The 24,054-nt window shown below is 50.0% G+C and overlaps 1 protein-coding gene across 5 annotated transcripts in view; it reads left to right on the top strand.

The window, feature by feature from the left end:
- Nucleotides 1-502: 502 nt before the first annotated feature.
- LOC106744256 (POU domain, class 6, transcription factor 1) overlaps nucleotides 503-24,054 on the top strand; it is a 135,535-nt gene continuing 111,983 nt past the window's right edge. For all 5 annotated transcript variants that reach the window (XM_014618874.1, XM_014618872.1, XM_014618875.1 and 2 more), the window contains exons 1-2: nucleotides 503-2,134; nucleotides 12,119-12,414. In XM_014618874.1, the coding sequence (XP_014474360.1) occupies nucleotides 12,148-12,414 (267 nt within the window). In that variant the 5' untranslated portion in view covers nucleotides 503-2,134; nucleotides 12,119-12,147. The remainder of the gene's footprint in view (nucleotides 2,135-12,118; nucleotides 12,415-24,054) is intronic.

Here is a 24,054-nt window from a genome sequence, read left to right as displayed (position 1 = left end):
CATTGGTCCTCTCGATTCCACCGATCAGTCCTTAAAATCACACCGCTACCTATGTGCCGATCATCATCTTTCCTCCCGCGGCGGACTCTCCGGGAGTCTCGTATCGGTCCACGGTGCCGATCGCTCCTCCCGGGCATCCCCGCCGGCGAACTCACCAGCCCCGTCGGGCTGATTTGCATCACGGTTACGAGCTCGTTCGAGCCCGTGGTGGTTATATTACAGAGCGAGCGAGATGCGAACCCGGTGGAAAAAGGGAGACGGACAGAGGTACCTCTCGCGGGCGTACCACCCCCAAAGTGCATCGCGGGAGGCAGCTCGGACACTCATAACAATCATAACAACGGGATCTCGCGAGTAACTCGCGGACCACCTCCGCGCATTGGTACCGCCCATAGTGCCGCCCATATTACCCCTTCCGCCCGGAGTACACACCAGGCGGGAGAGCCGTCACGGCGGGTTGTCTTTCCTCGGTTGTACGCCGGGGCCACTACGCAGCCAGACTGCGGACCGTCAGGGTTCACGTCTGAGTTTTCGCGTCGAGCTCCAACCGCGCAGCAACGTGCACGACCACGCTGCCGACTGCGACGACAGCACGAGGAGAAGTGGACCGCCGCCCGCCTTCTTCTCCGAGACGGACGCGTGCGTTTGGGAATTTCGGCTCTCCCGACCGTCACGATCGCGGGTAACGAGCGAGACGAGCCTTGGAACCGGAAGATTCAGGCCGAACGAGAGGCTCAAGGGCGAACGATCGAAAGATCCTCGAAGAGGATCTCTCGCGACGGTATCGGTGAAAAGCAAGTGTTTGTGGACCAGAGAGTGATCAGGGAGTTAAGCGTGCAGCTGCGTGCGCCGATTCGTCCGGCCTGTCAGCACGTGGCCGTAGGGGTGGGACTTCTTTCGGTGCGCCTCGCGGACGGTTCAGCGCGGTGAACTCTGTGACAGCCAGCCAGTGAGACGTTCGGTCGAAGAATCGGCGGGAAATCGACCTTCTCCGCCGAGTCTCTCGCTCCGTCTAACCCAGCGTCTCACGGTCGATTCCCTTCGCGGCAAATTGGGGGTAAGTGCGCGGGAACGTTGAATCGTCGAACAGGTGGGACACAATCAATCGCAGGCCGAGAATAAAAAGAGTCCGACGGCCGCCTCGCGTGAGTGTCGAGATCGATCCGAGGGAAGAGAGAGACGCGCGTCCTCGAGAGTGTCGTCGCCGGACAACGGAAAGCGATGAGACAAGGACGCCGGCTCTAATAAGCTTCTAATTATCACGACGGGTGCGCTGGTAATTACAACACGCGCGTGACCATTGTGCGCGCAGAGACAGAGAGAGACACGTCAGTGTTTTTCATCGCGCAATTACACGTTACGAACTGATGCAGAACTGCGAAATGTGCACGGTTGGCGCGCACAAATAGAATAATTAAAACCGTATTACACGGAAAGCTGTGTTATCTGCCGGTTAGATTCGCTCGCTTTGTCGAGGATCGGGCCGGCCGAGGTTAATCGCTGCGAGATTCACCGACCACTCGATATCACCCCGCAGGGCTCGTCCAAGACAAGTCGCTTTCTTCCGATCGTTCGTTCAACGCGGCCACGAGGAAAAGAGGCGGCATCGACCAGGCAGCGCTTTATCGAGCGACGCCCAATTAACTGTTTGCTTCTTAATCGCTCCTAATTACTCGCAATTATTCGCTGTAATTAAGTAGGCTGATGTCACCGGCGGCGGATGTATCAGTGAATCGTCCGCTTTTCAACACCGATCCACCGCTGCTGCCGGGACGGTCTGCGCTTGATATTCACCGTAGGAAAATCACCGGAAGATCGTGAAACTCGTGAGCGAACGAGCGAGCGAGACGAAGCGAGGGAGCAACAGGAGAGTCTCGGAGGGAGTTGAAGCGAGTCGTCGTATATAGTCGGTGTAAAGCGCGGCATCGAAAGAAGGAACGAGAAGAGGAGAGAGAGGGAACGAGAGCACGAGCGGGGCCGAGAGCGAGAAAGAGAGACCGAGCCAAGACAGACGGCTAATCGCGAGATCGGTACGACCGCGACGGAATTGCACCGTGGCGGAGATAAATAACAGCCGCTAGATAAACCCACGTCAGGACGACGTCCCAAATACATCAGTCACAGATCGCCTCAGGTGAGTGTCAGGCGCGAGTTCGCTCCTGCTTATTATAAGCCCAGGTTAATCTCAGTAATTAGATGGGCCTTCTAAATGCGCCCCGGTCTGCGGTGTGCACGTGTGTAGGCTCGCACACTCATAAACGATCGTATCCCCCCGCGCGTACGGACGCGCCTGCGCGTGCACACACCACATGCACACGCGTGTAAGCGCGTTAAGATACCTTGGGAATAGATATCGGAATGAAAATTAATTAATTTCGCATTCTGCGTATCGCGCGCGCGCGCATCGTGATCTCGAAAAAGGCCGCGGAGGCGACACGAGAATTCCGTCGACCGGTAGAATCTTTTTTTTTTCGTCTTCCTTTTCCTCGATGCGTATCGTTGATCGCGTTAAAATTAACATCGGCTTGATGTTGAAGACCACACTCGGCGCGATCGATGGGAAGAATTAAGCGCGGAAAAATTAAGATCAGCCTTGAGATCCATTTATCCGCTTCCACACACCGACATGCGCATATTCAGGCGGCAATTGCGTGCTTTCTGAGCGATAATCGTTGGTTCGATACCATTAAGTTAATCTCCGTAATTAAGGAAGTTCCTCACTCTACTAAAGCTGGTCACACGGGAATCCTGTTGGCGAGAGAGATCGAAAGCCGCGTTTTCGTTCTCTCCGCGCGTCACTCCAACTCCGGTGATAATTTCATCCAAGTACTTAGCCAGGTACTAATAATTAGCGCGATAATTATGCGCGCCCGCGCGTATATTCGCGTCTACGGTCGAGTGTGTGACCTGGAAATGCTAATTAAAGGATCAGCTAAGCGTAATGCGGTTGCGCGGGGTTCTTATGCCGGCCGATAACGTAAAGAATCAACGTTACATGGATGTTAACACCAGATACGAGAATCACGGTATTCGCGATAATTATTATTACGATTAACAGAAATACGATACGGGCGCGCACACATGCGCACAAAGGCTATTTAAAAACTTCCTGATGTAATATTCTTTTTGTGCTCTAATTTATGATTCGGTTTGGAAGAAGGAATATAAAATAAAGACTGAATTTCTATTACGCTCAGGCAGCAGGAAAATTACATCATTTCGAAAGCAATGAAATTATGTGCTAGAAATTATTTATCCGATTAATTAATACGTATCGAAATCCCGTGTTTTCATGTTCAATCAGTCCTTAGAAAGTTTATCGAGTCTTGCAAAAGATCAGACTCGGTCGAAAAAAATAAACGTTGATTTCGACGGGCGTGCATATCAAAGCAACAATCAGCGCGACCGCGCGACGACACACGAGGGTCGTCGAGAAAATAATTCATCTTGCATAATATATATAAAGAACAATATCTGCAACCGGAGTACAGCGTTACGCCAGAGCGCGCTATCTAAAATGGACGATCGGAGTTTGCAGAGAAGAGACCGAAATAAAATCCAAAGACTGACGTGTTAATGGCTCATAAATAATGTTCGGTATCGCAATAGGATTTGCATCGTTATCCTTGATTATTACACGCGTATACCTGCGCTGGTCTTCTCCGAAGCAATATTTCTATCAAAGATCACGCACGCACCATCAACGTCGCGTGAATAAAAGAAAGGAAAGGTCCGCCCCGATATAGATATGCCGACGGATATTTTTGTGATTAAACGACGACGACGTCGTTGAATGCGTCGCGTCATCTCCCGGACCATATGACTGGAGAGGTAAACAGGAGCACGTGTTGGCGGCGTGACTACGAGTGACGGCGTGAGCTCGGGGGTGGAGAGGAGGCAGAGGTAGAGGAAGAGGGGGTCGCGGTGGTGGACGGGACGGGTGACGAGGGTGGAAAATCAGTGTGAGCTGCCCGAGGGTAGGAGAGTTCTTTGCTCGCCGCCTCGGGAACACGGAGGGTAGGTGAAAGAGAGGGTCGGAGGAGCCGGAAGGGCGGCAGGGAGGAGCAGGGAGAGTTCTAACGCCCGCAAGTGGAAGCGAGACGCTCCAAGTTGCGGCCGAGCGAACTCGTCGTCGGTGGGGATAAACGCGCGGAGAGCTGAAAGCAGAAAATCCCAAAGGAAACACTTGACTCGCGATATCGTTGGGGTAGGCGCTTCGGAGTTGACACAAAGGAGAGCGGAGATGCTTCGCCTCGACTCGGCTGAACGACGGCCGAATTTCAATGAAACCGTTGCGAGATGTTTGTTACGCCTTTGGACAAATTTCTTCGGATAACCGCGGGAAAGTATGTAATCCCGCACCGATCGATATTAGCGAATCGATCCCGAGGATCGAACGGACGAGACGCGATCGAGCTGTATTGAACGTTACTTATTGTCGGAAAAGGGGGATCGGTACGTCGAGGGCGCTGCCGATTGATTCGGGAGAGAAACGGCCAAACATAAAATCAACGCGCTTGTTGTCGAGGTCAAGAAAACGAATCGACGCATCCCCTTCTTATATCGCCTCAGCCCTCCGCGCTCGCCCTTTCTCGCTCCCTCTCGATCTCCCTTCCCTCTCCCTCTTTCTCCCTTATTCTCGCCACCCTCGTACCCCTTCCCGTCGGCTTCCCCATTCAAGGCTTCCCCTTCAGCCGGTTCAACCCCTGCCGACAATCCGGCGCACGATAACATTTCGTTCTACAACTTACCCACTTCCAGCTCGCTTTAGCCACGCTATGTTCTGTTTTCCGTCCGAGAATCTTCATCGATTATCGACCCGGAAATCCCCGCAGGCAAGAAAGTTTCGCCGCTGCGGATTCGCTGTGTCAAGTGTAAGGCGCCGTTTCTCGCGCACGCTACGATCTAATGATGCCGGTTATTTGCTACTCGTGTTACTGAAAGTGCACTACGGAGTATTTTTTTTTAATCTTTCTCTCGCGCGCGCCGGTATGCCCCGTGGCACGCCACAAGGAGGGAGAGAGAGAGAGAGAAAAAATCGGATCACTCATTCACGCGAATTCACCGCGACGCTTGATCGATGACGGGACGACCGTCGAGAAAATTTCACGACGCGTCATGTGGAGTCGTGCCGTTTGCGTTGATTACGTTATTATTTTGCGACTATGGGACTTAATAGCGGCTTATTAGCGGCTTAATGAACGTCGCGACGCAAAGGGAAATAAAAAAAGAAGCAGCGAGGCGAACTCTTTGTTACTCTAAAATTTCCCCTCGCCGCACACATTATGTTCGGCCTGCGTAAAATTGTGGAAGGAAGGAATGTGTGCGAACTCATTAATTCTAATAATTCATGAAGAAACACGCACGCACGTAATAGCTCGGAGCGGCTTATGATTTGACGGATAGAGAGCCGCCCTGGCACTCGCGTTTTTATATGCTGTGTAAGCTATATTCTGATATTTTAATAGACCTAATTTGCATGTAAAACCACTTTCAAAATTACTCTGTCTCCAACACGCTAGCAGAGTTACTTTTCCCAGGAGAAGAAAAAAAAAATGCGAATCGGGGAGAGAGCCTTAGATGATTCCTCGAATGATTCACGCATCCACGTAATTTTTCTTGGACGTATATATCTACATCTCTCGAGGTCGTATTGTAATTTTCGGACGGTAAGAAATCTGGTCTTCGTTTCCACAGAGAGGAACAAAGTTGTTCTCCTACCCGGCGAAAAATCCGTTTCTCACTCTCTCTCTCTCTCTCTTACTGCGCTAAAAAAATGCGCTAGAGATTAATTCGCCTCTTAATAACGGGACGGCTAGGAGCTTGCAGCAGGATCGAACGGTAGCGGGCATCGTTCCGCGAATAATCGAGAGCACTTGTGATGAAACGGTTAGTACGCTCATAAGAAGGAGAAAAAAAAGGGGGTCCAATGAACCGAGCGGCACGTTTTTGGGCCAGATGTTAATTCCAACGACTCAGCGTGAGCCACGAAGGCGGTTTAGTACGTAAATACATCTTCAGCGGGGGGTGCCATTATAATGGGCATGTGCGGTTAAAGTTCTATTTGTGGTAATTCGGAGTTTAATGCACTCGGAGCTCTGATTTAGCCGGCGAGAGCTGACACTTTTTTTATCCGGCGAAACCCCAACGACGCTGGCGCCGTAAAACATGAAATATTCTTCCTGCGCCTCCGCGAGGATACGCTGCACGAGAAGCTATTACGCTCGCTGTTCCGTTCGCTCACGGGCGAACGGTGTGCCAAGTTTCACCGTTAAAGTGACAGTTTTTATCGAATTCGTGTAAGACGCGATATCAGGACGGTCAGAATACCATCCCTTGAATAAAACAGTCGCAATCGCGTTTCTAACTAAAGTGACACGAGCTAATACAGAAGAGAGAAAGAGAGAGAGAGAGTCGCTCGTCACCGTGCGCGCGCGTCAGAAGCTTTTCGAGTATACAATTTTATTTTCGTGCGCTGAACTCATTCCCGCGCACGGGATTAGCCTTCGATTACCGTCGTCTCGAAAAAGAATTTCCCCGGAATAATGCAAAATGTTTGGTAGAGAATTCCGACAAGGGCGTAAAATATCGCGTCTTGGGTAACGCGCGTTGATGCCGAACCCCTTCGGCGCCGATTTATGGGCACTCTCGCGCGCTCTCCGGTGCACGCGTTACGCGCACGCTCTTACGCACGCACACACACACACGGAAAGCCGGAGCAGCGGCGGCGGTCTCGACGCCTCGGCGTTCGCACAGTCGCATTAACGACGCGCTGTTCAGTTTAATCCTTGCGTTTCGTGACTCGGGACAAAGCCCCTCGGATTTCTGACAGAATGGTATCGCACGAAACGGCCATTACCTTAGCCGATATGCCTATGTATGTACGCGAGTTAAAGGTCGATGCGAATTAACCAACACGGATGCGGCGGTGGATTCTTTGTGCGCTCGCCTTAATTATGCCCGCTCGTGCCGGCGAGACGAGGCCCCGGTATATAGAAGGGTGGCATGAGAAGCGGTTTAATCTATCGCGCGCTTATTATTTTGCATTTACCGCTCGATCGTAGCAAACCGGCGGCGGGGCACCGGCATCGGGTAATCCGGATCGACCGTACACGAGCACGTCCGCGACGCGCCCGAGTTTCTTTCCTACTTCTCTTTACCGGTAATGCTCGGTTAGACGCCATAAAGCCGCAATTATGCGTTGCCATTAGGTCGATTACGGGAGATCGTGAAGAAAACAAAAATAATCATAAAAAAGAAGCAAGGACAATATCGCGATGGGCGGTTGCCAACTGCTCCCGCTGGGATCGTTTTATCGGCTGTGTGTTTTAAGTAGGAGGGTTAACCACGCCACACGGCTTATATTCACCTTGTTGTTGTTCGCCCTCCCGGCTGCACCGAATCGTCGGGATCCCCTCCCTGCCCGTATTTTCAATAAGTCCGTTCGTTATTTCGATCGGAATTACAGCTCAGCGGAAACGAATTGTACACTTCGATCACCCCCGCGTCATCGTCGTCATCGTCGCTTCGGGAATTCGTACCAGGAAATCGAGTGCGAGCGTCGTCATGCGGCTACGAAGAAACGGTCAGTGGTTCGGCTGCAAGCGCGGCCATATGGCGATTATCCGCGGCCGTTTATTTATAGCCCACGACTTGAGCACCGCACGGGGCACCCCAAACACGCAGCGCCGCTGATCTGCGCGTCGCGCCACACCGAGCGAAATGGACCGGGCCTAGAATTCTAAAACCGCCGTCTTGACGGTCGGGAGAATCGGCCTCGTAAATCGCAATCGCCTTGGAGCTCCAGCGCCTAGGTGGTTTATACACACCTCCATAGCCCCGAGCGGCGTTGTACCAAGAGAGGAGAATGTCGGCGTTACGTAGAAACTAGCTGCTGGCCAGAGGCGCCCGGTTGTTTCTAAACCCACCTTATCTACTGGCCCCTATAATAAGCCGCGATCTGAGACCGTATATCCCCGCCCGCACACGCTCCGAGGAGCCCGCTCGTGAATGCGCGCATACACGCACAAACGACCCACCACCAACACTAGTGTCGGCGCACTAGGTAGCTACCCGCAATTCTTGGACGCGTATACGGCGCGGTATAGGCCACGGAGTGCTTGCAATTACAAGCTGGTCAACATATAATTATCCTCAATGACCATAAATTACCGGATTTTTATGCGCAACATTCTTAATTACCCTTTGAATTAACATCAATCAACCCCTTAATTGCACGCTGCCGCTGCCTCCATGTCGTCGTCGTCGTCGTCGGTGAAGACGGCTGTGGAACTATAATGCGAAATCGCGCCGCGGGCTAAGAGGACGACGCGGAAGAAAGACGCGGGTTGACTGGCGTGAGAAAAAGGGAGAAATGTAAGGGAACACGACAAAATCAGGAAACGGCGGGTGTCGCCCGGAGGTACACCCGGAGGGTGGATGGACTTCTCCACTCCTGGGGAAGATCTTCGGCTCACGCGGTAGGTATATATGCGAATACGTCGCATCGCGCCTCGCCGGACGACAGCGTCGCGCGTAACTCGCGTGTTTTAATTGCCTCCGGAGATCCTCGAGTGATTCTCATATCAATCGCTCCGGCGTATTAATCCTATCGCGCGGACTTTCACCGTTTATCCCAGCAAGCAGGCGATTATCATCGAAGAAGTTGCAGGACGCCGCAATGGCGGCCGGTGAAAGAGGAGGCGGCGACGACGAGATTTATTCCGTCGCGTCCTGAAGGACACACCTCGATCGTGTACCGAGAGAGAGAATAAGATGGAATCAATTTTATGTTCTAGGATTCATTCTGTAAGAGCAACATTTCAGATTAATGTATGATAATACATGACACGAATACAGAAAGTCGTAATAAACGAGGAAAATAGAAACGTACGATTTGGAAGAACAGACAGAAAGAATCAATAAAAGAAAAATACATGGTTATGAAGTAAAAGTTGATGATATACAGTGATATATCACAAAACGACAATGATGATAATGAACTAACGCTGAGTGAGATGAGCATGTTATTGATGAAGAACTAGCGCTTTGTAATTTAAGTTAATGACTATAGCTTGCTGATTTAAACGATACTAGCGATAACTTTTGAAGAGCCGAGGGCAACGAATTACAATTCGTAATTACCATCTAACTAAAAAAGAATTATAAAAGCAATTAGTTCTGTGTTTAGGCACAAATAAATAATTACGTCGAAGCATTGACGAGCGTTCGCAGACCTCAACACGGTAAAATACTTGTTCCCTTGTATAAAACGGAAAACAGAACAATGTACATGTAACAAGAGAGAGAGAGAGAGAGAGAGAGGTCAATCGAGGAAATCGAAAAGAGATCGGTTGGGAACGTAGAAATACAGATACAGAAATGTTGAAATATTTTGATATCGCATCGAATACCGAGCAGAAGAAGAGCCCCCCCTCCGGGTAGTCTCTTCCCTTTCGCGAAAGACTTATATGATCTCGATCGTGAAGAGCGCATTTTTTTCGAGGTCGCACGACGAAGGTACCAATTTTCAGACACGGCCGGCTGTGGTGACGTTTGAACGATCGCGCTATAATCACTCGCGATATCTTCGTCCAGTTAAGAATTCCTCTTCTATTTCACGAACCCGTGAGGGCGATGCGATACGCTAATGAAACCGCACTCTCATTAAAGCATCCAAATCGACGATACTAATTGGCTAGCTTTCGGAATACCCGGCATTAGACCTCAGGACGCGATATAATAATCGCTGCGGACGAATTCGGTTTGGACAGCCGGTGGTTAAAGCGTCTAGTAATTTCACGGGCGCAGCCCTAGAGCGATTAATATGATTCCGACGGAAATTAATGACTGCAAACGGAAAAAAAGACGGCATGCACACAGTCCGCTCCGAGGGCGGAAAAGACGTTCGGGGGATTGAACAGCCCGGAGAGATTTTTGCGAAGGAACCGTCGCGCCGGGATCGGCAATCTCGGCCACGTTCTCGCGCACAGCACGTTTCGCTCCGCGATGTATGATGCCCATGGATCGAATTACCGTACGATAATTTGGCTTTTTGAGACGGACGAGAATTCACCTTGGATCCGTTTATCGCCATTCGCTCCCGTGACACACAAAGATCGAATAATGCTTGTTAATCAGCTTAATTAGCAAAGCTCCTCTTCATTGTGCAATGCGTAAATTAATGCCTCGCAGCGATGATCATTGCGATCTCTTCGACTGCTCGCGGTCATTGCATCGTTACGTCAGTTTATTTCGCCGTTTTAATTGATTTCAGACAAACACGGCGCTCGTTAGAGTAGGATAATAATAATCCGTCGTCCTTCGACAATGATCTGTCCCGTTATTACGACACGACAGAAAAGAGTTTAGAAGAGATTTTTTTGCGGTAACAGGAAAAAGAAGAATTTACCAGTCGCCGTTGTATCAAATTCTTAGATATTTCAAGCAACGAGAGGAAGACCTCAAGAGCGGAAAACGTAACGGCAAAATGATGCGTGAACAGGTGGACAATGTCGTTTTCGTACCCAAAGATAAATCTCGCTCATTTTTTTCACTTCTTGGCCCCAGGGGCACGGCATAAATCACCGTGAGTTCACAGCCATCACGATCAGGCGGCGGTGTGTGCGTATTCGCCGGAAAAAGACGCGCGAGAATGATCGAGCCGATCCTCGCGCGGCGACGTCTCGCGGGGAGAGAGAGAGAGAGAGAGAGCTGCGCCTCGCGCGACACCCTCGCCGAATCCGAGTTATCATGTCGTGACGGACGCGCGTATCAGGACACCCGTATTTCACAAGAGACGGCCGACATTAACACCGGGGTTTGCACTTGCGAGCGGTCTATTTGGTACCCAACGACCTGGCGCTTTTATTATAAACACCGCCGCCGTTTTAAACCGTGGCATCAAATATTTTTACGATGGCCATTATAAAACGCCTTTTATGAGGAACAAAGTAGCTCGCAGGCAGAAAGGTGTTTTCTCGCCCTTTGACAATAATTTGTCCAGAATAACCGGCTCGTTTCACTGCCGGCCCTCCCCCCACGCCCGGGCTTCCGCTCGATGATCCATCCAGCCGTTCGTCATAGGCGCGCGCGGCTTTTAAAAAGTAAAGCGCTGGACTCGGGCCAGCGCAAAAATAGAAGCAGATGTTATTAGTTGCGTTCAGCAAGTATACGACGGCGGCCGCGGCGCGACGAAGCGGGCGGCTGCGGTGGCGACGACGACGTCGGCGGCGGCGCTGGAGGGAGAAGATGCGAACAGAGAACGACTCGGCGTGTCCAGACGGCAGCGATTTCATTGCCCTTGAATTCTTACTAACTGAACGCTTAGATAAAAATAATTAGGCGGATAAACGCGGGATGCCTGCGGAGGAGCGTGTTAGCCAGCGATTTTATTCTCGAACGCCGTCTCCTCTCCTCTCGTCCTTGGCGTCTCTCTTTCTCTCTCCCGCGTCGCATCGCGCCTCCTCTATAACCCGACGCGATGCGCCGACCAAATGTTTTTGCTTTGAAGTCGGAAGATGAACGGGCTCTCCTTCTAATTTCCAGTGTCTGCATTCTTAACAGCTGCACGCGCTGCCGTTCGATACGGCTGGCGCGGTACCGGGCGTCCCGCCACACACCGGTTTAATTAATAACGTGTTTATATATTATATGTAAGGAGGCCCGAAAGGGGGGGGGGGAGGGAGGTCGCTCAACAAAGTCCTCTTTTCTTCCTCCTATTCTATTCATTCATCCATTCGATTTTTTTCTTTTAATGAAAACTTTTACTTGAAAAGAGAACTACCGAAGGAGGAATCGTCTCGTTATCTTCGATTTAGCCTCGCGCAAAACACGGATTATCATTCGACGACTATTGCCCGGCGTTTATCAAGCTAAAATTCGCGCGCGCGCGCGCGCATGTTTCCGCTGGTGTCCGACGCGATTCGTATTTATAAGATGACGTCAATCCGAAAATACGGGGTCGCGGTGTTGTCGTTAGCGTGTAGCAATCGTTTCGCATTATTGACGATCGAAACGCCGCGAATAATATTCGCGCCATAATGGGATTGCGTCGTGCCGGAGGCTGCGCGGCGGCCGCTATTAGAACGGTCCTCTGAGAGTTTTGGTCGATTTGCAGATTACGAGTCCCCGGGATGCAAGGCTGACATGGCGGAGGGTTCGGCCGAGGAGGAACAGAGCAGTACCGCTGCGCCCGCTTCCCCGCCAGCTGATCTTCGCACTCTGAACACCCAATTGTCGCCGCCTTATCACCACCAGCCCCATCTCCAGCCTCGTCTTCAGCATCTACAGCATTCCAACATGCTGGCGACCGCCGTACCGCCCCGGCACAGCCACAGTATGCTGTCTCATCAGGTGAAAGCGGAGGCAGAGCTGGACGCCCCCTGCGATGTGCCATTGAATCTCAAGAGCGAGGTAAGCGCACAAATCTCTCTCTCTCTCTCTCTCTCTCTCCCCCACCCTTTTCCCTTCCTTTCCCGCTCCCTCCCAATTTCTCTCTTTCTCTCTCTTTTTCTCTTATACACATTAGTGATATCGGAAATCGGCTAACTGCTTTCGGTTGTTCGTTTCCGAGAAGTTTTGTCCTGACGACGCCAAAGGCGGAAATCGCCCGTCGGCGAGACTCCAACGTCTCCCGCGAGAGAACGCGCGAGCGAACACGCGGAGGATGCGCGAAGCAGCTTGGGCGTGATATTATATTTCAGCTTGAGCGCGGTTAATTACTTCGCAAGATGCCGATGGGCTACTTATGCCAGTTAGCGATCTCAAGCGGCCGCTCTACTTGCTCGTTTGGATGAAGCAATAAAGTGCGCCGACGACGGCTGGCGCGATCGTCATACTTGTTACCGGACGGTTTTGTGTGTCAATGACAACCAATTGTGCGGTTAAGTAGCTACGCCACGCCGCATCTCAACCTAAATCGGCCAATGGTCCCTCTGACCTGTATACGATTAACGTACAAAACAAAGCGCGTCGATCGTCGACATCTCCATGAAGGGATAAAGCGGTCGACGCCACGCCATTTCTCTCTCTCTCTCTCTCTCTCGGCTCGTTCGGATTGCGTAATTGCGTCTTCCTCTACGCGATCTACGACGGCGAAACTTTCGGAGAGAGAAAGAGAGAGAGAGAGAGAGAGAAAGGAAGATAGAGGAAGAGAGATAAAGAGAGGGGCGCGGTTTCGTAACGCGCGCCGATTTTCGGCGCCAATCGAGCAACGATCGAGAAACCGGGGGGGGAGGGGGAGGGAGGGGGCGAGCGATATCGCGAGACGCGATTGCGCAACGTTCGCGTATTCATATAACGCAAGACGTAACGTCTCATTCTCCTTGTTACTAGAAATTGGCGGTGAGGTTGCACCCGTTACGGCGAAAGCCGTGGGAAAATCGACGCGGTAGAATGGCAAAGTTTCTAACGGTCCGCGCAACGGTACGCGCTCCTCTTTGCACATACGACATTTGCTTAAGCATTGCAACAACGAAAGGCAACTTCCGCGTTCCGTCAATGGAATAAAGTTAACCACCGGCGTACCTCGTCGGCTCGCCCCTCGCATTCGACTCGGTTCGATTAGCAATTTTCAGCGCGCACGGAGCGATCACTCGTCTATACATTAGTCGCAAACAGACCCACTTTGATTGCGCCGTCCATTATGATTACGCCGCTCCTAACGTTACGTGAATTTATCGATATTTGTAACGCGCAACTTGCCGCGCGAGCGAGCGAGCGCGCCGCGAAGAAACGCGATAACAAGATTCGCGATACGGAGATTACGAGGGACCTCTTCGATCGGCGAGATTGCGGACGGAGGTGAGCAAAAACTTATTAATGAAACCGATAAGCCCGTCGTTAATTATTTTTCGTGTAGCGAAATTAGTTGTAAGCAGCGGCGGCGGCGGCACGGTAGTTGAAAGTCGTTAGAACGAGGCGGTAAAGTATTACGAGGTGAATCCTGACTTTTCTCTCTCTCTCTCTCTCCCCGCCCCTCTCTCCCCTCTCTTTCTCAAGCCGCGATCGTAAAGCGGAAAATATTTGCACGTAGCTTACGTACTAGCTTCGATGAACGGGGACCAGTTTTGTCGATGCTTGCACATCGGACTAGCCAGTAGGGAAACTTCAGCAAACAAGCGCCCGGGGATTACTAGCCGTCAAACGTGTCTACTTTCCTTTTGGGACAATTAACTCTCACTTATCTCGCCGATACGTTCCCCGCGAAATCGCCTCTTATTAATTTCAAGAACACTGAGTTTTCCATATTGCGAATCCAGCATGTCGCAGGACTTCACGGGTCTCGACCGAGCGGACGGCACGAGCGAGCGCGTCGCGAGTTGAGAATTTCTGGTGTCACGCGAAAACCAGTCTATTGATAATGATGCAATTAATCGCAGTCACGTTGATCCATCGCCACACGAACTTTAATTTGCGGGAGAACGCGACCGCGTATTGTTCCCCGCCCCGGCAATTAGAACGCTACGAAGAATTCGACAATGAAGACGGCAATTAAACGACAAAGGAGAAGAACCGCGTGAACTAGACGCGACGACAGCCGGACACTAGACTCTCGAAAACGGCAGTCTCGCCAGTCGGCAGGCTCGTTGTCCCTGTCCATCCATTACACTATTATCCCCTCGGCAAACACCGGGATCCACGCCGGACTTCACGCACGGACTTAATGCTCGACGCGCGCGTCTGAGAAGGGAGCGTGCAATTTACGCGTAAAAGAACCAGAACGTTTTATCCCGCCCGGCCGGCGCAAAAAGAGAAGATCCGGTGTACGTAGCGGGACGCGGATAATAATGCCCGTCCGCGCGTTTCCGCGAGACGCGCGCCGACGAGAGAAGTAGCAATCCTCCACCTGCGACGACAACGACGAAGCGATCGATCATCGTCCCGATGCGCCCGCGTAATTCGCCGAGCGTAATGTCGAAAAGCTGTCAGTTTCCTCGGACGAGTTCGAGGTGGGAATCAATCTCGCGCGCGCCCGACTTGGCCCTAACGTTAAACCATTCATTCTATGACGACAGTTGCAACTAAGATAACAAAGTAGGTACAGTTCTAATAATACAGTTCCTATGTTGACCGCGATAATGTCGTAAGTTTTCAATTATGAGTCAAAATAGGCTGTAGGGATCCAAGAGATCCACTGAAAGAAGTGCAAAGATGTCGAAGATAGTTGAGATATAGATATATGCGACACGTTCTAATTACTAGCGAAGAAAATGTGCGACGGTTCGCTCTTTACTTACCGCCCCTCCCCTCGATTTCACGGCGGATCTGTATAAAAATACGAACATTACGCGACGATTCGGAGAAGTGCTAACGGATCAGGCACCCTTTACATCCGCGAGAACCGCAGTAATGTGCATCTATATGCAAATATCCGCGCATCTCACGGACACATTTGCGGGTCGGAAATCGTTAAACGCCCAACGGATGCGCCGTCACGAATACTCCTCCACTCGTGGCCCCGAAGATTTCGCCGGTCACACGAGAGAAGCCGCCAAACCATCTCCAGCTTTGCCACAGAAGCAGCGACCCTATCCAGAGACCCTCTCGAACCCGAAGACGCAAATTTCTCGTAGCTGAATCCGGCACGTTGACCGTCCCGATGGATCGATACGCCGTATAACCAGCCTTAAAGCGCATTCCAGCTTGATGGCCACCAGTCCCGGCCGTAAATGCATCTGTCAAGAAAGTGATTGAAGGCAAACGATTCAGGAGAGCCGCGAACGCCCCGTCCCCGCCGATGGATCGGATCTCATTACCTCGGTGGCTCATTTCACCGACTCGATTGCATTTCGATCAAATTTCACAATTATTATGATTATTGTTGCGCCCGCACGGCACCCGCAGCAGTTCTCGCCGATTAGAATCCAACGGCGAGAGAAATCGTCGTCGTAGTCGCGCCGCGGCACTCGGCTTTTGACGCGCGAGATGCCTGCACTTTGATCGACCGTAAAGAATCCGCTTATCGCGTCGCATTACGATTTATACTCGATGTAACAACGTTCTCGGACTTGTAATAAGCCGACGACGACGACGACGAGGATGACGATGGCAACGCAGCGGGCACCGTCATATAACGAGAATTGATCGACCCCCCCCCCCTAATTTGAGAGAAAATACTTTTAATAATGTAACACCAGACCAATGTAAACGAATCGCACCTCGCGGTCAATCCGAGCGAGATCCAGAAGGCATAGGGAGGAAAATGAGGGATTGCGCGTCCATTGGAAAATCCACGGTTTTATGACGCATGATAATACTTGGCAGTCGCAAAAGATTTAGCTAATAAAAAACGAACGTTTGACGAGCGACCGTCCGTAAAGCAATGCGGTCAGAACGACGAACGTGGGAACGGGAGGCACAGAGGGGAATGAAAAAAGGTGAAAGAAGTAAAAAGAGTAAAACGCCGAGATATTCTATCGTTCGCGCGATGGCTCGTCTATTTCTCTCGCTTGGTATTTCGCGGAGTGATGGAATGTTTATCAATAGATTAATCTCGGAGATCGGCGGGTGGTTCCGCGTCGTCGCCGGGTAGACTCCTCGATTGCGATTAAACATAAAAGTATTATTTCAATCTGGCCCCTCCGCGTGCCGGCCATACGTTCTACCAATGTGTGTACGCCACCCCCGTCGACACACACACACACGCGCATACATGCACGCACACATACGTACGCACCCACACTTCGGCGAGCACCTACTCGCGCGACCGATAGATCGGGCATTTTTCCATTAGATTGGAACTTGATTAAATTGAAAATCTGTCAATTTAGGAAAAAGCATCCGACAGCTTATATTGACGGTGGACATTATACGCGGTGGCCAACGAGGCAGAACTCGTTGGCCTGACAACTAGCGGAGATATAAAACCCATCGTCGCGACGATGGACCCGGGATGCGCGCCGAGCTGTTTACTTTTTGCTTCCTTTTGCGCCCTTGTAAAATTAATTGCCGGACGCTCTTTGAGGGTGACGCTCGCTTTCGCCGTTCCACCGATCGCGGAAATTTGCTCACGGTGTCATTCGTTCAATCTCCACTCTGATGCGATTCCGACGCAGCGTGCGCGCGCGTTCTTTCTCTCTCTCTCTTCCCCCCTCCCCCCATTCCCTTCTTTCTGTACTTCCCTTCCTCGCGTCGTCCCACCCTTGCTCCCGTCGCGACATAGCCGCTGACGAGTTTTTGTAACAAACGCATTTATCGCGTACGCTTCTAAAGGAATAATGCGGTTTAAACGGATTTAATTCGCTCGCGGATACGCCGTCGCCGTCAGGCGATCAAACGAAACTATCGTCGAGCGCTCATCCTGCGTTGAAGGAGGAAACGCGTTTCTTCGTGGTCATTTAACGGGCGTTACGTGAGTCGCGTGTGCAGCGCAACTCGCGCGCACCTAATCATCGTCGCTGCAAACGTACGTACTTACGTACGTTGCGTTAAGTTACGTTACGTCCGCGATCTCAGCCGATACTAATTTAACTGCGGATCGTCTCCTCTTAACGAGATTCTAAGAATTCATCTAGAAAACATTGATTAAAAGTCCGATCCTCTGACGCGAGCAGGCCGCGTCCGACCGTCGCTCCGGTATCGTGAGAAAATCTCACGTGATCCTACTCAATGGTACGGCGCGCGGTAACTCGTTCCGCGCGATAGGATCGTTATTTTTCAGCGTTGTCATTCTTTCCTTTTCCCGGCGTTTCATTTTAATCGCTTTCGACTCATCAGCGCGCATCGGCGCGCACGCCGCCCTCGATACAACTCGGCCGGCGACGTTATCGTCATTATCCGCAGGTATCGGTACTTGCGGCTCGCGGTTTTCGTTTTACACTCGGCGGAAGCGACGGGGTCGACGAAGGAGAAGCCTAGCCTTAAATCGAAATAATCCGGCCAGAACGAGGCGGATAACATTATCTCGGCTGATTTAAAACAGTATCTCGCGACGAGCAACGCTAAGCACCACGGAAACGTGATTGCAATTCGCTTAGTCGTATATGGCGCCATTGTCCGAACCAGTTCGATGTTCGCCGCGCGCGCGCGATCGAGAATGTATTACGCCCACGATAAGGTGCCGCGCGCGATTGCGCCGGATATATTTAATTGAAAATGCGGTCTGGCCTAACGATAATGCTCCGTAGAGATTCCGCGGCGCCGCAGTCATTATTAAGAGCGCTTTACGCACACCGAATGGGATCGCTCGTCTTATTATAACCCGCGCGTAATATGCTAATGCATTGTTCCGATTAAGCGGGCGACCAAGAAGACACCTCCAGCGCGATAATGCGAGATCATTGTTCTCATGTTGTGCGAGAATTTGGAAAATTCCGTTGATTATGCAATCACATTCTCCAGGTATAATGACATGAAAAATTTTCAATCGGGCGCACCATTTCTGAATATCTGTGGAGAGCGATTGTTGGGGAGCAATCATGAATCTTTTTTCTGCAGTGCGAACTCGTGAAAAGTGAATATTCTCACGGATGCTTTCAAAGTGGGAAATTTTCACTCTCCGCGAAGCCACACCGGAGGAAAAGACTCATGATCGACTGCTTCGTTGTCGATTTACCGAACAATCAACAGTCGTGATGCACGAATATTCGGACGTAATGCGTCTGATTGAACATTTTCGATGTCACTACGCTTGCACTGAGAGGAAATATTTGCTATTTGTAATTATAATCGTTATAGTGAAAGAATTATAGTCGAAAGATTCACTTTTCTAATAAATGTCACTACAGTGAGATAATAATCTTACACGCATCTTTATCTTGTCACCACTATTATTTTTGTAGATAAAACTAACCAAATAAAAGAGATATAGCTGAGATTGAAAATAACTATAATTTCTCTCAGTGCATTGAACTACATTAATGGAGTCTTGTGTACCATCTATTTTGATGAATCGGTACGCGGCGGGTTCAGTTTGGTACATGAAATTTCTGGCGACCGTCGACAGTGGGATTTCACTCCGATCGTGGATATAAACGACTCCGTCGCGAAAAACTTAATTCTACATGAGACTGACAGCGGAAACGCCGTCAAGAACTTTACATTCGCCATCGCCGCGTCGGGACGAAGTTTAACCGTATCTCGCGAGTGTCCAGGCGGAGCTTGATTAAAGGCGATCGCAGGGCGGGAAGAACCGCGGATAAGTCAGAGCGTAATCGCGTACCGGGACGCGGCCTTTTAAAGTAGGAAACTCGCCGGAAACTACCGGCCGCACCGAGAACTCCCCGGTGCGGTGCCAAATAACAATGTTGGATCTCATAAACAAGGAGACAAGACAAATACCCGCCTGGACGGCGGTTCCTAGGGCGCGGAGTGGACAGAGTCCGTTCCGCCGCCCACCCATCCCTCCGGGGATGGGAGACTCTGCTGGTAATTTCACGGTGTCTTGCATCCCTGAGCCACCCCCTCCGTTGCACCTCTTGCCACGCGAAACATCCACGTAACACCACGCGATACGTTAACCGCATGTGTCCGATATGCGCGCTCGCATTATGATCGGCGATCGTGGCTCGATCGAATGTCACCCCTCGTATTGGTCTTTTGTCGCCCGCTTCTAGGCGACCGTGATTGGAATTGCAAATTCGAAAGAATCCGCTTTTTTATAAATATAGACTCGCGAACTTTAACTTAACTCCACGTATTATGTAATTTTTAATCAAATTATCATTAAACCAGATTCTTGATATTATGCAGAGTATCTGTCGCTAAGTGGGACATCCGTCATATAATTGTAGTTTAAGTCAATGTGAGCAAAAAAGATTCTCTATTATTTTGTAAACAACCACGCAAAATTTTGAGTTATTAATTAATTTAATTGGCCATGTATAGAAAGCTCTTTAATTAATAACACAAAAATTTGTACGGTTATTTGTAAAATGGTAAAGGACATTTCTTTTCAGAATCTAATCTACAATTATACGGCGGCTGTTGTACTTAGCGACACACATTTTTGAGTTGTTAATTGACCATAGTTATGCAAGAAGAACTTAATGCATAAAATTATTATTTTTTAGATTTTCTTACTAACGAGCAGTTTACACATCTTTCTACATAGGGGTCCGAACCTTATGGGCGTCTAAAATTAATTCAAAAACCTATTTTTTAAGGTCGAAGATAATAATATAATTTCTTTTTTGTTAATATCCTTAAAGAGGAGGAAATGGGTCATACTTGGCTTCTTAAACAATTGTGAAGAATTTCAGTGCTATTTATACTTTTTACATCAAATATCAAAAATTTTCATCTTCATTTTTCTCAAAACGTACTCCATATGGATTGCATTCTTCTTGTATGACCAATTTAAAAAAGTCTCTATATATGGCCATTTTTAGTAATTGATGATTCAAAATTTTTCGTGGTTGATTGCAAAATGGTAGAGAATTTTTTGTTCACATTGATCTAACTACAATTATATGACAGATGTTCCACTTAACGACGGTATATTTCAAACGTGTTTAAAATTTAAGATAAGATTCAAGGAAAGATAAGTCTTCTTGCATTATCCATGAAGAAGAAGAAAACAGCTGGGTCAGAGAATTGAACACGATGACGCAATGATACGAGATGACGCGAATCTGTAGGCGTTGTATTTCCTAGTGATGCGTAGCGAGCTTTATCTTGGAACAAGTATACGACACGACGTCTAGAGGGGAAGAGGGGGGGGGGGGTCACTGGGATTTGCGCGAATGGCCGACGACTTAATTGATCGAGGGCCATAAGCGAATTAGGGATGACCAATGTTCCACGTGTGGAGCTCAGGAATATGGTTGGGGGAAGACGCCGAGTTAATTCAATTCGAGGAGGCTGAGGAGGGTTTTGGACGTCTCTCGCGAGACGTAAATTTGCGTACGGACCCCGCACGCGCCCTTCTCCTCAAGGACGACGGACACTCCAACAAATTGCATCGACGCCTTGGAACTGGCCGTTCCTTCCTTCCTTCCTTCCTTCCTTCCTTCCTTCCTGTCTGCTTGCCTGCTTTCCTGCCTACTTCTATCTTTTTTCTCATACCGTTACCGCGCAGCCGCGAATCATAAATCAAATTATACGTTGAGTGAGATTAGATTTCTGTTTGGCCATGTTCGAGTTCACGAGCAGTGGATTCGACGAGGGTAAGGACTGCTGCGGTGGAAACCTTCGCCCTTCCTATCTTCCGCGCCACCACCCCCTCTCGACCCACCCCGGCGTGCCTCAGTGCTGCCTGGCGATGGTGCTGGTAGTGCTGCACTACGAGGTCCAACATTAGTTAACGATTAATCAAGGCGCTTGTAGCTCAACATATATCATTAAACTAGTTAGCGAAGTAGGGTCGGCCAAGTGTGCTGACCACTGGCTACACCACCCACCGCCCCATTCTCTCTCTCTCTCTCTCTCCCTCTCTCCGCCGGCCGGCCCTGACCGAACCCCTTCATCGCGCCCCTCCTCCGCAGGTTCGCTCGCGGGGCCGATCCAACCCTCTGGCGACGTGCTCACGTACCGAATGGAACTCTTAGAGACTCCAGAAGCGAGTTCGAGCTCGTCCCTGATGTTTCGTCCGTTTCTGGCGTGTGCCAATTGCTCGTTAAAGCGCGGTAACGGGAAACACTCGTTGCCGTAGAGTCGAAACGGCTTTGACTCGCTAATGTCAGGATGAGTTCTCGTTCCGTCGGAGATGTCGATAAGACGAGCGGGATTTTCGGCGAGACCTCGTGAAAAATATCCGGGCCGGTCGGTCGATCGGATCGCGCGAAGATAAAATGATGTCGCGGGGGAAGGGAGACTCGAAGAGACCGATGAGCTCGTTATTAATCAGACGTTTGGCACCTCGCTATCTAGAATGAGTCTCATTTCGGAACCCTCTTTCTCTCTCTCTCTCTCTCTCTCGCTTGGACTGACCTCCTCCCGGATCTCTTCGCTTTCTCATATCCCTGCCTACGCTTCGTCTCTTCCAGTTTTAACCATCGGGAGACGGCCGCATAGCCTCCCGTGCGCCCGCGGGCGCCCCTTATAAATCCTGCAGGACTCCTGCAGGCACTAATGTACGACTGTTTGCGGGTATAACTTGGCCCCGACACGAAGGATAGGGGATGGTGTTTCCAGTACATGCTAAGCCGGGGCTAAAGGCCCGCTAGACCGAGCCATTCCTCACTGCCCTACAGACTTACACCTCCGCCCCCGTGTGCTTGTCTTTGCTTCTTATCCCTAAGCAAATGTGGTCACCGCGAGGAGGGCGCAGGGATTTATTGATGGATTTACGACCTTGATGTTTGGATCTTGGAGTAAGACGAATGGAATCTTGAATCTTCGCGGCCCGTCATACGTGTTTAAACTTTGCCCCACGTGTCCCGGAAAGAACGACGCCCTTGTCACATTCTACTCAATCTAACAATTGACTCGATATTCCGCCACAGTCTACGCTCTTAACGAATAACGGAACTGTGGATGTACGAAAAATGCTACTTTTCTGAAAAATGAGAGAATAAAAAACGATAGATGCGACTCGCTATCAGTAACGATGTGATTTATTTCATATCTCGCAACAAAATATCGTTCAAACAGAGCGGACGAGCGAGATCCCAGCGGCAAGAATGATTTATGAATCGTTCAGTTCGTTTGATAGCCCACGAAAGATACCATCCGCAGATTATCGACATTTCGCGATGGAGCAGAAATCCGAAGGGGCCAGACACATTAATACCGTCGCAGGGAATCACTTGGCAAAGTTATTTGACCACCACTGTTCATCCTGGGAGATGGTATTAAATCCCCACCCCTTCCACCGTCCTATACCCACTTCCAGTGGTCCGGACAGACTTGTACCAAGGACCAGAGCGAGCTAGGCACCAGTGTCCGGCGGTGTCGTCGGCAAACGTTTGCTCGACAAACAAACTCAACTCCCGTCCCTGCTTCACCATTGCGCGACTCTGTTTTACTATATAAATGAGATGGTCACCCTAAGTACAGGGTTGAAAGGGATGATACTGCACGAGTGTGCGTCGCGTCGGTACCACCCAGTCGCTCTTCAGAGGCAGGACTGTCACTGTCGATCCTTCGTCTCTGAACACGGACCTCGTCCGTGGGGACGGAAGACGAATGATAAGAAATAGGTTTGTTGACACCGAAACCGGCCACCGTGTACTTCGCATTTCTCGTCATTTTCAAAAAGTATAACGCGCCACGTCGCTCGACCTTAGGGGTTACGCGAAAACTCGAAGAATAAAACAATAAAACGTTCGCCCCTTTTAATTAGTACAAAGTGACGACAAGCTTTCCTTTAAATTACAGGATCGTATCGTTTCGATGCAATTCTCTAATTCGGTCTAAAAAGAAAATCAAAAGAGTGAAAATCCGAAAGCTTCGAGCCCGATATTAACGAAACCGGATACGGGCGATAAGCTTCCTCTTGGACTTGTAACATTTCAATCGAAATTCAACATTGTCAGAGATAAACAATGGAATTAATTTGTGAATTAGCTTCGTTATCGCGTCTGAATCCATTTATGGTTGTTGCAGAGCGTTCGTTACATAACAGAGAACAAATATGGAAACAATCTTCGTGCCTGGAGGATGAATTTCATTGCGAAGTTAGTGACCGTTCGGCTGCCCAAGAATAATATAATCCTCCGGTGTGCGCCGAGACTACTCTGTATTAATGTTTGCCCCGATATCTGTAAACAGGCATTACCTGTATCTCCGGACCGAGGTGTAACTATCCGCTGGGCGAGCTCATGGTAGATTTGAACGTTAGCCCGCCACAGGGATTAGAAACTTCCTACGGCGAGGTCACCGTGCATACTGTTTGCGTTTCTCTATCGGTGCCTCGCGGAAAGGAAAAGAGGTATACGTTGGTGGTACGGTCTCCGCCGGCTCTACTCAGAAGTAACGGACACATACGCGACTAAAATAATAACGAGCGCTGGCTGAGAAGAAATTTCACGCGCAAATCTGGCATTTCGCCATTTCGTTCGGCGGCTTGAAAATTAACCGGATCGCCGGCGAAATCCGATAATCATTTTCGCCCTTCGCGCGAACGACCGGCAATAATATTCGTTTACGTGCTTTGTGAATTTCCGCTTCGGA

The sequence above is a fragment of the Dinoponera quadriceps genome, unplaced genomic scaffold, assembly GCF_001313825.1.
Source record: "Dinoponera quadriceps isolate SergipeBrazil2010 unplaced genomic scaffold, ASM131382v1 scaffold707, whole genome shotgun sequence".
Lineage (NCBI taxonomy): Eukaryota > Metazoa > Arthropoda > Insecta > Hymenoptera > Formicidae > Dinoponera > Dinoponera quadriceps.
Note: the sequence above shows the minus strand (reverse complement) of the source record. Positions and strands in the feature narration are given on the sequence as shown.